Source organism: Polistes canadensis, unplaced genomic scaffold (genome assembly GCF_001313835.1).
Source record: "Polistes canadensis isolate GaletaPanama2010 unplaced genomic scaffold, ASM131383v1 scaffold_231, whole genome shotgun sequence".
NCBI lineage: Eukaryota > Metazoa > Arthropoda > Insecta > Hymenoptera > Vespidae > Polistes > Polistes canadensis.
The window spans coordinates 102,245-117,260 of record NW_014569778.1 but is presented as its reverse complement, the minus strand read 5'-3'; the positions used below and the strand labels follow the sequence as shown (position 1 = coordinate 117,260).

General features: G+C 36.9%; 1 protein-coding gene across 1 annotated transcript in view; it reads right to left on the bottom strand.

Annotated features, from left to right (window-relative positions):
• Nucleotides 1-4,326: 4,326 nt before the first annotated feature.
• LOC106790341 (probable ATP-dependent RNA helicase DDX31) overlaps nt 4,327-15,016 on the bottom strand; it is a 14,382-nt gene continuing 3,692 nt past the window's right edge. The window contains exons 7-9 of the mRNA XM_014755155.1: nt 11,854-12,196; nt 7,658-7,856; nt 4,327-4,918 (exon numbers count right to left, since the gene is read on the bottom strand). Of these exons, the coding sequence (XP_014610641.1) occupies nt 4,786-4,918; nt 7,658-7,856; nt 11,854-12,196 (675 nt within the window). The 3' untranslated portion in view covers nt 4,327-4,785. The remainder of the gene's footprint in view (nt 4,919-7,657; nt 7,857-11,853; nt 12,197-15,016) is intronic.

Genomic DNA, 15,016 nt, shown 5'->3' with positions numbered 1-15,016 from the left:
AATAAATAAAAACATGAAAAAGAAAATGGACGAGGAAAAAGAAAAAGAAGGTAAAATAGGAATAATAATAATAAGAAACGAAGAAACAAAAGGCATAAATCTATCGAGGAAACGATAACGTTAAATGTGTACACGGGGGCCGATTACGAACGGCACATTATTCTCGCTTTTCTCCTGGGAAAGTTAACGCATCTAGCGTGTTAATTATAATGAGCGTTAAGTAACCGCTCGCGCGTTCACCTCCGTTGTGTTGTGTGTTGTTATATGGCCATTCGCCATTATCGTTTGTATCCATAGCATTCGCGTTTGAGTGTCGGTAGGTAACGCAAGAAAATCGTATCGTGCGCAGAACACAGTCCATTTCAGTTCAGTAACTGCGTCGCATCGGTGAAAGCAGTTTACAGGCTTATTACTTATCAAGATGAACCACGTTAACGGGCTAACAGACGAGAAATCATATCATATATACATTTTGTCTAACCTAACTTTTTATCCGAAACACGACAGATCCTCATCGTTGCATTTGTGGACCCCGTTTACGCGGGAAATGTCAATCGACCAATAGCATCGTTTAACGTTTACAAAATGGCTACTAAGTTTCATTCGTATCATATAGGTTCATTTTATAATATTAAAAGTGATTGATTAAACAGTAAGGACACTAAAAAGCTTCTGTATAGGACCCTAAAGAAATCGAGAACAACTGTATCATATTTTTTCTAAGTTTTGCAATAGTTTACATAGACATTTTTAAAACGCGGACTACTGTAAGAAAAAATTAATATTGAAAATAATCCGACATTAAATGCTTGCTGTTTTGAGGAAACCAAACAAGTTCTGCTACACCAAATATATATAATATAATATCTTTTTATAATTTTCTTCGTTCGCCATATCACCCCCTAAACAACTCTCCCAATTTTTATTGTATTTTTCATATTGTTTTCTTTTCTTACTTGTCTTTTTGGTTTTTTTTTTTTTAATGCATATCCATCTTCACGGGGTATGCACGACCGGCCTCGATTTCTTTCTAACACCACCAGGACGTATATAAAAACGTAAGCACTTACAAGAGGAGCCGATTATTCCAGGTGATTACCGATTTCCGACCAGTTAACGACTTTTTCGATCGTTTACATTGGCCGGCAAGCTCCGTCGCTTATTACGAGTCATTACTGTGAATATCTCGCTCGTTGCCTTTGGATTTCACGCCTCGAATCGGCATCGATCCGCTGCGCCGGCTGCGCCGTACGCCTCGAAAATTGAGGTCGAAAGATTCTTCAGGTCTCTCTTCTCTTCTCTTCTCTTCTTCTTTTCTCTCACTCTCTCTTTCTCTCGATATGTATAATACCTGTGCCTGTGTACGTGTGTGCACCTATGACGAATCGTAAGAGTCACGAGAAAATTCGAAAGATAGTTTAATGTAAAAAAAAAAACAAATGGTTACTTGCCTCTTTTACAATTCTTTCATTTTAATAGGATACCCCCTGAGTGTTGGGTATTATTCTATCTCTCGGATTCATTTATTTATTACAATTACAATTTCTAATTGAATAATTTTATAAGATTTCAACACGTCGAACTTGTAAATTATTAAACAGAGTGTTTGTTTGTTTTTTTTTAATATTATATTATACAATTAATCAAATTTAATTCTTTTAAATATCCCGAACATGTGTGACTTACAATTAGAATACTTTCATAATATTATAGGACTCCCACATTAAGTATATAGATTTTAATTAATCGTGTAAAATATCACGAGATATTTGATTTTTGTAAGATTTCGAATAAGTCCTTGACGTGAATCACGTTAGATTAGATTAGTGTTACAGTTTTAGATTAACACACGTTGCAAAAATTGACACGTCAATTTATAATAATTTTGTAAAAAAGTTTTAAACTTTACGTGTCCACGTTTATTCTGTTTAAATATAAATCTACGTTGAAAGTGTGTGGTTCGCGTTTGTAAATTGTGACATATAGTACGTGAAAATAACGAGATATATATATACCGTGGTAAAATGAGAAAAGTAAAAGAGTAAACGCGCGCGCGAAAAAGGGTGTGATAGGTGCTATAGCTTCTTCGCACGCGAGGCCAATAAAACGTTTCTTCCACATGCTGTTATTCTTTAACTTCTACGAAAGTTACGAACGATCAGCCGGATTTTTTTTAATACGTTTCCGCAATAGTTTCTCGATCGATCGTGTCAAAATTAACGGTGCTAGGATAAACGTAATAGGGGGGGGACCCTCAAAGATCTATGATTTTCTTAAAAAGGTATATTATTTTCAATAATCATTCAAACATACGAATCCTTCTTTTTCTTTTTGAACAATCAATATTTAAAACCCTTTTTTGTCTTGCAACAAATCCTACTAAACTCGTGATCAAACATTTGTACCCAAAACTATAAACACTAAGGTGCATGAATTCTCGTGATACTTTTTAACCTATAAACCTTTCTACATTTTAATCCTTATTCGAGAAAGAAAAACAATTTTTCCTTTTCATAAAAAATAAAAAATCCCACGATTGTGTTCAGCGAACGAACACGAGGAATGAAAACGAAGAGTATAGTTAAGCGAATAAGATTCGAACGAGTCAAACCAGGATTATCCTAATCGTACGGTTCATTATGCTTTCTTCAACCCCGTCGTCCTTCCCCACCCCTCCTCAGCCCTATTATTCTCCTATTCCTTGCTGCCTTTCCTTCCCCACCTTTCCTCTTTTCTTCCCCCACCTAAGAGACACCCTTCTTCTTGTCTCTTAGGAACGTGCACGCGCGCACGTTGAAAGCTTCAAACGTGCGATGACTATGACCGATGCCGAGAACCCCACGACGAATTGCTATGCGCATTACGAATAAATATCGTACTATTCGCTTCTCTAATGCCTGCCTCCGTGCCGCGCAGATGACCACTTGGGTGGGTTTCGAAAATGCATCGACGACGAAGACGAACAACAAGAAGAAGAAGAAGAAGATAAAGTTCTGACGAAGAAGAAGAAGAAGAAGAAGAAGAAGAAGAAGAGAATGTCTTCGTACGATTAAATTGATTTTCTAATCTTTTTTTTCCTCTCTCTCTTTCTCTTTCTCTTCTTACCCTTACCCTCCTGCCGCCTTTCCCCCACACCCCGTTGCACTGTTCATTTTAACTCTTTCTTTTTCCACAACACATAATATTCATACGAATTACGCGGAAATAGAGATGAGTAAAAGATATAAATAAATAAAATGGATTTACGTAACCTTTATATCCAGCGAGACGATCGATCACTGCTTACAACTTAACGGGTTTAAGAATTTTTTAGAAAGACATTTCTAATCTTGGTAGTAGAACCAATCAAAGTTTCGATACTTACGAATAGACGTAAAAAAGGGAAAAGGGAAGACAATAAAAACAATAAACTTTGTGTGTGAGAGATATATAAAAGTAGGTGATGACGACTTTGTGTATGTGAGTATGTGAGAAAGATTTCGTTCCAACAATGGGGGGAGGAAGAATAAGAATAAGAAGAAGAAGAAGAACTTGAACCCAACTACGATAATGACCGCTAATTTGATGCGCGCGAATAAGAAGGAAAGTAGTTCGAAGGATGGGGACGAATAATAATCGTCGCAAACGAAAATCGTAGCATGAACGAGTGAGACTCAGACTCAGACTCAGACTCGACGTTTGCCATCCTCGAAGAAGAAGAAGAAGAAGAAGAAGAAGATGAAGTAGAAGAAGAAGAAGAAGATGGCCACGATTCCATGGCTCTCATTCTCATCTATCTTCCAGCACGTTGGTAGCGAAGAAAGAAGGCATAATTAAATTAAATTAAGCTCCCTCCTCTCCTCTCTTTCTCTTTCTTTCTCTTTTTGTTTATTTCTTTCCTCATACTCTCTTCTTCTTCTTCTTCTTCTTCATACTTTCCTTCTTCGTTCCTCTCTTTCACCTTTCTGCCCTATCTTCTTCTTCTTCTTCTACTTCTTCTACTTCTTCTTCTTCGTATTCCTTCCTTCCTTCCTTCCCTTTCTATCTTTCTTTTCCTACCGGCGGCGATAGTCCGCACCCGATGCCATGCCGCCTTTATTTGCAAGCAATTTGCGCCCCTGGATCGGCCTGCAAAAAATCTCAAAATAATGCCCGAGTATTAATCATATTCCCCTCTCGAACCAGGGCCCCCTTCCATCCTCATCCTTCTCTTCCTTTTCTTTTTCTTCTTCTTCTTCTTACTCTTCTTCTTCCGCCATGTTTTCGTAGCTCGAACCAACCAACCAGCCTTCTGTTTCTATCTCTCTCTCTGGTAAAACTGTATATTCTTCTTCTTCTTCTTCTTAGTTTCTCTGTCCTTATCTCAGAACGTCCATTCTTCCATGCCGCGTACTTTCGTCCTCCTATGATTATACGTTATTCTCTACCCTACGTGTGTATGTGTGTGTTAGAGTTAAAGTACTAGAAGTCTCTTAAAGTTGTAATCATATTGCCGAGTAGGGTACAACACGTTGATAGATTCTATTTTTGTAATTAATGCCTCGGGGAGCGATTCATTTACAATGTTACTACAGGGCTCCTTCTCACACCGCTTTTGATACATCGTCTAAATGAATTTCCTCTTAATGCGAAAACCGTCGGAAGAGAGTCTCTTATGACTTATATTACGTTAACTCGATATATCATACAACAAAATGATTATCTTCGTTGTACAAATGTTTAAACTCTCTTTAAACATTCTTAGAAATATATATATGTGTCTATGTATGTGTGTGCATGTGTGTGTTTAATAAAAATTGTTAAGATTTAAATTTTCTTCGGTTTTTTTAGAGCTGGTAAACCACTGTCGTATTCGGACACGTTCAACATCCTAACTTTCTTCAAAATTCCTGTATTACGGTGGACGCCATCTTGTTTCCCTTGAGTCTTCCGATCAGGCCTGAAACAATCAAGAATAACGATTCCTTAATCGTTCTATTTTACCTAACCCACAATTTTCTTTAATTCGACAACGACGACGTGGGGCGTGGACAGCGCGAACGTAATCGAAAATTGATAAGAAAAAAATCGGACTCGCTTTAAAATGTACAAGGATACACACAACATATTACCTTTCTTTTTGTTCACACAAGTTACGAATATGGTAGGGGCAAGAAAATATCCTATAGTCTGACAAAAAGGTAATAAAAACGAGTAAAAAAGATTCTCTTCTCAACTGCCGTACCGAATTTCGCGTTTGTCACCATTTCTTTGTGAACTCGACGTACCGTAACCGTGAATTCTTAAGTATTTCAAAGAGTAGTAAACATAAATCATATATGTAATAGTACTATAATGTCATTCTCCATAAGTGGAAGATCCATCAATGATATGAGACCAAAAAAAGTTACTTTATTCGTTTCAGTTTTATTTTTTTTTGGAAAAATATACGGAACGGAAGATAATTAAATATGAAATTCAATTGCACGATCTTGTAATTGAAACTTATAAAAAATAAGATTATAAAATATAAATCAAATTGTTCAAAATAATCTTTATAAAATATTTAAACGTATCAATATAATAAATTAATAAATTATCTCATGCATATAAGTACGATATCGTATTTTTATTAAAAGAAAACAAAACAAGAGAGAAAAATGAATATAAATTAAAAGATAGGAACAAAAATGTGATTGATAGTATCTAGAAGAAAAAAAATATTAAATTGTCGCACATTTATCTTTTTCTCGACCCCCAATATAAATTACTATATAATAATAATAATAATACTATTACCAACGCGTACGTGTGATATAAATATAAAAGATCATCGCCCATCTTGTCGGAAGACGAAAAACCTAAGAGGAGAAAACCGATACGAAAACGAAACAGAACTCGTTCTTCTTTATTAGGATCGATTCGCGTCATGGGAGACGGTCAATCTAAAGCTGACGACAACTACAACTACAACTACAACTACAACTACAATTACAATTACAATTACAACTACAATTACAACGACGATACAACTACTAACGAATACAAACGTGAAAGCAAGCGTACGCGAATTAGAACGCATACACATCGTCTATTCTATTCTATTCTATAGTTTAAGGGAGAGGTGTGTGTGTGTGTGTGTGTGTGCGCGCGCGAGCGCAGAAACGAGCGTAATCGTAGCCACAGAGGCGTACACCATGGGGTCTCTCGATTCATTGGACCGTCGGGTTGGTGCCCGCCTTTCACCCATTAAAACTTGGCTCTCACTCACTCACTCACACAAACACCCGCTCTCTCTCTCTCTTTCTTTCTTTCTAACTGGCTGAAGGGTACTTGGCTTGCTTACCAAAAGCACGCCCATTGAAAATACATTAAAACACATTAAATATCCTTCTTAAACGATAAAAACTTAGATTATCAAAAATTACTTGTGTATCGGATTTGTTAATGATTCAAATAAAGAATTGAAAAAAAAAAAAAAAAAGGAAAGAGATAGAACTAATTAAATGAAGAAGAAACATAGAAATGAAGATGATACAATGGTTATTAAACGTTTTGATGAAAGACCTAAATGAAGTTGGAAATAAGGCGGATTATTCCATGGTTTCCGTAAATGGTATAGAGAAACAGTGACGCCGGAAATGACGGTGGGCTCGCATCAGTCTGTTTAATAGCCGTATTGTATAATTATGAACAATAGAACGACAGATAGATAGAGAAGGTGAATTAAAGAGAAACAAGGATGTGAACAAACAAGATAGTGGAGGCATGATGCTTGTTGCTGGAGAAGGGCAAAAGCCGGTTGAACGTTATACGAGAAACGCATACACTTGTATAGAGAGAAAGAGAGAGAGAGAGAAATAGAGTGTGTAGATTCGAGAGTAACGGAGATATGGGGTGAGGATGAGGGTAAGGGTGAGGAAGGGGGTTGGGAAACGAAATAGCGAGGACAAGCACGATGAGAGAGGCGTATAGTACCAGCTTATGGTCTGGCAGCCACCGTAGAACACGTCCGTCCGTTCTTCGTATATGACGAATGACAGAACGCGACAGTTTTGACGTGAACAATCTCTCTCTAGGAATCCCCGCGTTATGCGTACGCGTTCTACGTGTCGCACACGACGACATATTTGTTCTCTGTCTGGTCCCTCACCCACTCTCGCTAACTACGTGAATATCACGGTTATCACGCTAAGCCACGCGTGAATCCGTCATTAATACCCATTTCTATCTATTCTCGTCTCCCACACATTCTAACATTCTAGAATACCGTTAGCAGCAATTTTTAACGATTAAATATATTATATGTTGACATTTATAAAGAATTAAAGAAGATATTTGACGTTAACATCGATTGGATACTCATTAATCGGTTGATGAGTGTTATTCAGCACTTTTGTTTTAGGTGCCGACTATAGTCGTCGGTACCACTATAAAACGATTCAATACTTTATCTTCTATTGACTCCGTATTTGATTAATTTTACTGAAAATATATTTTTAAGGCACGTAATATATTCTGAACATCATAAACAAGTCGTCTAAGGAAAAAATGCAGAAAAAAAACCGAAAACTACCGACTTGCAATGTGAACACACTTTTCAGTGGCACTACTTCTTCGGCTGAGCGAACTGTCGTAACGAATGGGTTAATTTAATACAAAATTTCTAATAGTTTTAATGAATATTCCTATAACTCACCGATCGATGGTAAGTCTATTGTTGGGTTGAACTTTGGTTTCCTGTTCGCACAATTTCTTTCCGATTCCACCGATTTGTTGAGGTCTATCACTTAAGCCAAAACTTTTCGCATAATGGCCCAAATGTAATTCCTTTCGATTGAATATTTCTCGCATGTCGTGCGGATACGACGAATAAAAACGCATCCAGGAAACGTATGCTGAAACCAAAAAAAAAACAAAATAATATTTTAATATATTATTTAAACATTTAAACACACACACATTTGTATAAGATTGTTAGATTTAGAAAAGAGTAGAAAAATTCGAAAAATAAACTTTTCATATGAGAAGTTTCACAAAATAATGAACAAATATGTTTATTAAAACTGTCGAACCAATGTTATAAATCGTAAATTACGTATATATGGGATAGGTGGGATAGAATTTCGATGCAATGATTACTTATACCATATACATACACCTAATACACTGGTATTAATCGTCCTTCCATTAAGACGATGGGGCTGGCCAAGTATACGATTCTATGGGGTATACGTGTGTCCCTTCGCGAGCTATTACGAAGCATTAACAGGGGTCGAGTCAAGTGCTGTAGCTAATAGTCACCCCCCATCCCCAACCCCCACTCTCACTTCTCTCTCTCTATCTCTCTCTTTTCGTATCTCTAGCTTCCGTACCATGGGTGAGAAACTCTGGGGTTCTCAGGTCCTGAGAGAATTCGACATGTGCGAGTGTACCCTGTTACTATGTCGTACCGTACTAAAATCTTTTCACCATGAAGTCCCTTGGAGATCGTTCGATTTTGTTTTTTTTTATTTATAATAATAAGAAAAACTAAGCAGAATCTTAGGTAATTTATTTCGAATTTTAATTAATCATAAAATATATTCCGTGTTTCTATATATTTTACAATTAGATTGAAATGTTTGGTAATAAATCAATCAAATTTATGCACGCGAATTAAATTGGACATTATATTTTTCTATTATTATATAGAAGTATATAAAATATTTAAATATATCACACAATTAATTAAATTATACTATAAATGATTACTTTATCAATTTCATATCGTATATAAATATAAACGTATTTATATTTAATATTTGTATAAATACAAAAAAATGATATATTATATAAAAATTTTGAATTTCGATAATTTGTTGAAAGGGACCTTATGCCTGGACATTTTCCGCCCTGATTTCTTACTACTTTTTGCCTTGACTTGTCTTCTTCAAGTAAAAACCAAGTAGAAAGATCTTTCCATTTGGTTCGAAGTCGACGTTGAAAAGGGAGAAATGTTTTTCTCCATTTAGCGCATAAATCTTACAATGCTGCTGCTGTTGCTGCTGCTGCTGCTGTTGTGTGGTACCCAGAAGAAAACGAGAGAGAGAGAGAGAAAGAGAGAAAAAGAAAGAGTGGGAAGAATGTAAGAAGAAGAACGAGAGGGGTGAACGTAAGAGCGAGCACCGTGCACAGGGTGGTGGCATTGTTCCTAAGTGATGTAACTGCGTCTTATTGTATTTGTATCCTGTATCGTATTGTTAAGAGTCTCTCGCCACAAAGCGTAAGTGGTTTTGGCGGAAGCCACATTCAGTGGTTGGATTGTGTCGGCCACCCCCTCTGAAAGGCACATGAACTACCTAAACCAAATTCGATCTAACTCAAAAACACTCAAACCTATACTTATATACTAAAGTCTAAAGTTATTCAATTATAATAAACGAGAATGATATACAATTTATATTATTAATAATTATAATATCGAATTATAAAAATATATATATATATACATATGTATATTAATTATTATTGATTCAATTATGTATATCAATTTTTACGATTTGATCGAAATAATATTAAAAAAAAAAAACAAAAAAAATATGTAAAAAAAAGCTAATAAATAATTATTCAACAAAGTTTTTAAATAAAGAAAAAACAAAACATTTGTAAAGAATTTGAAATAGGAGTTATGTCGAAGAGGGTGTAGCTTGAGTGGCACTGTTGGAAGGGGGTGATATATATATATATATATATAGGTGGGACGGAATGGATGAATCCCTTAGCTTAGTGGCGAGGGTTGAGAACACAAGGGGGTTGTTCTCGCTATTGAGAGCCGTTCGGCTCTATTGGGGTGATAATGTTACGAATTAGTGAGATTTCCACTTCCCCCTCGTGTACTAGAAAGAGAGAGAGAAAGATAGCCCTTCACCTCAGCCTTAGTCAGGAATTAAATAAATTCGGTAGGTAGCGTAAAAAGCCAGGAAATGGCCATACTATACATCATTATTCTTTACTTTCGCATGCTGCTTTTCTACTCTTTCTTTTTTTTTTTTTATCACTTTATCTCTATTACTATCATTCCTTCTAACATCTATGCGATCTTTCATATTTTGAAGTTACACTTCTTTTTTTGGACATAGTTGGGAACAAAATGATGAGAATGAATTTTTACGATACGCGTGCACAGCGTCAAAAAATTAATAGGATGAAGTTAGTCTCGGTATTTACGATGCGCGCGCACTACGATATGAAATTAACGACATGAAGTTAGTCGCGAAAAGATAACGCGCGTATAATTTCTTTTACGTGCATACATAAGTACACACACCCGTGTTCTTTTTTTGTTTTCTTTTGTACAACAAAGAAATATAAATGACGAGTATAACCCCATGATTAATTTAAAACAAAAAAACACAATCTTATTAAATAATTAATAATCCCGATGATTGTATACTTCTATTATCCTAACTTTATCAACTCGATAACGTTGCAACTATTTCAATCGATGCAAAGAAGAGAGTACGGCGCGAAAAGTACAACAACAACAACAACAACAACGGCAAAGGGGTCGAGAGAGTAACGTAAGCAATTAATCTATCAATCACCGGGGTACGTGCGTAGGAACGGTCAAGTGGTTAGCTGTGTACCGTCACTCAAATCCGAAATGGCTAAGCGCTCAAAAACCGTGGCTAACCTTCGTGTAAAGCCACGCTTGATGCCGAACAAGTTCCGAAGGTACGGTTCCGTTAAGTAAAGTAAAAAGATTTATGACCCTTCTTCTTCTACTATTCCTCTTAACCCCCCCCATCGCCTTTTCTTTCGAAAGCTTCATCTCGTTGAGCCGATTAACTTCGTCTTATGCGGACGACGACACTTGATATTACTTTTTCGAATATTCGAAAATGTCAAAGGGATAATAATATTTGCAAGTAACGTTTTATCGATAAAAATATATAACTGAATGGTGGATAAAAGATAAAGAAGGAGGTAAGTTTTATCCTTACAGAGAGATATACATTATTCGCGACAACGAACATGGCTCGTGAACGATTCAATCGATCATCGATGAGATGCGAATATAAAAGGAAAGGCAAAGAAAGAGAGAGAGAGAGAGAGAGTAGGAACTAAGGGTAAGGGGATAAGGGAAAAGGAAAGGCTGAAGCAGTAAAATGAGGGAAACATCTTCGTTTCGCAGGGAAAACGATGCCCCCGCACATAGGGGGTGAGAGTGGGGATGGGGGTTTCGGGTGGAAGTAGTGGGGAACACCCTGAGTTAGGTTCCCCTTTTCGAACCAATTCGAATCGTAGCATCTTAATGGATTTATTATTGCAGCCAGTAAATTCTTTCTCGTAACAACCCTAATAGAGTAAGCATGGCATGGCAAACAAGATCATCCCTCCTCGTCTATAGACTATGTAAATATCTGAGTGGCAGGAGAGAAGCAGAAAAGAGACCGAGACATAGCTGGTGGAGAAGAGTGGTAACAGAGAGTGAAGAACCCCCCCTCATAGCGCAGTCGTATAAGAGTTACTTTATATGCGAATAGGGTGCTCACTGGAATTGGTTTACTCTACCCTGAAGTCAGCTCGCTTTCGTTCCAATCCAACTGAATCAGAGTAGGTGTTCCCTCATCCTTCGTAGATCCTCTTCACTAGCTCGTGTTCCGCGAACAGGGAGATAAAGGAAATCGTGTTAAACGGACTACCGTGTGAGTTGTTACGTGTTACGAACACGTGTTACCTTTTCTACTTTACAGTTTATCCTACGAGAATTTCCTTCGAGTTCTATTAAGTCAAAGGTTATATACTTTTCGCTAGATTTTTAACGGAACACCTATCTCTCTATATGTGTGTGTGTGTGTGTGTTTCTGAGTTTAAGAATGAAACAAACAAAAAATGATCAATTTGACATACCTTTGCACGCTTTCCCATGAAGTTTCTTGTCCTCCAAAAGTAAAGCTTCGAATTCTCTCTGAAGAACAATAGCAGCCTCCTGAACTGAACGATACTTGGATAATGGTCCCATCAACTTGCCCAATATCTTGTCCATGTCTACCTGATTAATCCGAATTCTTTTGGATTCGAGCATTCGCACGAATTCAACTTCCGGCGGTGTAAGGAAAATGATGGCCGATCCGGAAGTACCAGCACGTGCCGTACGACCAATTCGATGCACGTAATCCCTAGTTGAAAGTGGTCCCGTGTATTGTACAACGCAATCCACCTTCGGCAAATCCAATCCACGTGCTGCGACGTCCTGATGCGAAATGAAAAATTAATAAAACGTATACACACAGCTGCAAGTTGTTGTTGTTAAAAAAGAACTTCCATTTAAGAGTGGATGATTTTAAGTGATCAAAACCCTACGTCATAAATCGCGTAATTCATGTCTGTCGAATGTCAAATACGTCTCGTTCTTTGACGTATAAGCAAAGAGGTTGTTGACTACGAAGTCAACCTGCCGTGTACAAATACTTTACAAACCGGAGGACCGTGTATTCCTCGTTTTGTAAGAAGGTGAATATGTGAGGAGCACCCGCTGCGGAACCCCAACGGCGAACGTTTGAGCACAGCCCTGATTTCTTGGCCGTTCGGTTGCTCGATGATTTACCGTAATAGAACTACGTAGTGTTCTCCTCAGTTGACGGGGTTCTGAAGAGACTAAATTCACTCTCGTGGCCCACCACGAGCCAACCGATACTTATAGTAGAGAAAAGGGACGAAGACTAAGTCGTCGTCGTCGTGAAGTTTGAAAATTCTCTCTCGCGGCACGATACAAATTTCTTGTTTGTCTTTGCATCGAATTAATTCGGCGCTTGCCTCCAACAGCGACCCCAGTAGAGACCAGGCGCCAGGGTGAAGTAGTACGAGAAAAAAATTCCTACTATCGATAGAGAAATAAATAACATATAGCTAGAGGTATATATATATAGATAGATACAACGATTTCTACCTTTTTGATCATTTTTCATTAATTTATTTTAAATTTGAATAAATTTCTTTCCTCAATTTTTTCAATATTTCTTTCATCTATCCTCTATGAAAATTAATTCTCATTACAAATGACCACGTGTTATGTGTATGTAACTGTTTTCTTACATATTAATTATTACATATTATAAAATAAGATAAAAGATCTAACGTCATGACTCGTTAGGAATTAATTTGACGATCCAATCTCGAATAAAAAAAAAAAAGAAAAAAGAAAAAAAAAACAAACGTAAGTCCATAAGAATAAAGAAGACGCTAGCTACAATTGAGATCGAATAAGGCAGATATTATTATTTGCCACCGTTTTAGATTCTACCAAATGGTATTAACGGTGCTGAATAATAACAGCGGATCGATGATGGCGATTAAGATAAACGATCGTTTAGGAGTCGAAGCACGATCACGGCCCAGGGATATCCAGAATAGATCACCCACTCAAAACATCTCACTCGTATCATATATCACTCTCGGTAGATCCGGATTCACCACCGCTGAGAGCCGCGGAACATTCCCAACCGCGGAACCCCCTCGTGGGCTTTTCAACGTTGAAATTAATAATACTGTCATAAAATCCCCCAGTTGAAGTGACGCCATAAAACGTGGGCGGGTTTCGATCGTACGTCCTCCACCTCGCGTGGTGCATTTCGTCGTACCGCAACTCCCCCGACACGTAATTTTTAATGTCGAACAAAACAAACATAAGTACCCGCCGCCATCGTCTAAGGGGCTAAATGTAAAATTCGCATCTTTATTTTCCCTAGACGCGTGAAAATCTTATTACCGATGATTCTACATATGTAATAATAATAATAATAATAACGTCAAGGAACGAGCTTAAAAATCTGAAAACGTTGTTTGAAAGAGCAAAAAGAAACAAATGAAGAAATTTCTTGACATTTAATTGGATGGCTATAGAACCTTAACGAGGAAACTAAAAAGATAATAACGAAAGTCCGCGACGACGACGATATGATTGCCTGATTCAAGCGAGTTAATTTCGCACGGTGTGAAAACGTCGTCGTAGTGTTGCGTGACCAAGTTAAATTTTTATAATGACGGATCATACGATATCTTGTATGGTTGTTGTTTTTTTTTTTTTGCTTTTTTTGTTTTTTTGTTTTTTTTTTTCTTCTTTATTGTAAAAACCTAACTCGCGCGTCGTACGTTTAATTAATAAGATACGCCAACTTCTTCGTAAACTCGATTAGCGCATCTTGGTGATATAAATTAAAGTGTAAAGTTCACTATTACTACTTTCACCACGAGATAGATAGAGATCATAATGGGACATAAGAGAAAATTGATCCATTGCTTAATTCAAAATTGATCTAACCCGACTAAAAGCGAGATTAATTGTTCGACAAATATAATAAATTGACGTATTTATACATATATATATATATATTGCATATTCGAAAAATTAAAAAGAATAAAATTTCTATACGAACGCATTATAAATTTTTTTAGTGATTCGTCTTGTGATTTCGCGATGGAATTTCTGTTTGGTCGTTATTGGCAAACGAGAATTTACCGATTAATATAGCAGGAGAGAACGGTTAAAGAAATCACTGACACAGAACGAGGCAACGATCATAATTATACTCGTTACGAAGGCCTCGTGTGTGTACACATAATTTTTAACCTGCGGACACAGCGTGGGTCCAAAGATATTAAATTCCGTCCTGAAAGAATAAGCTGCGAGATAATTTACAGCTCTGGGAGTGCCGACGGGTATCTCCACGGCTTTTCTTCCGTTCTTTCTTTCTTTCTTTCTTTCTTTCTTTATCTGGAACCCCCTTTTTCTTTCACTGATATTTTGTATTAACTCCTGCGGTGGCGAAAGCACCGTCATTCTATACTAATACATAATACGTACTACGCGAAACTAATCGTTATGCTTGGGAACGTGTTCGACTTTTAATATCATCCAAATGATTTTCGGTGATCCGATATTCGATTGACAATGATCGACGTTTACGTCAAATTAAAATAGATAATAAATAGACATGAATTTCATTTTCTTTTTCTTTTTCGTAATTTTGTAATTGTGGTACTACCGAAAAACTAATTATAATGGACTTGCAAA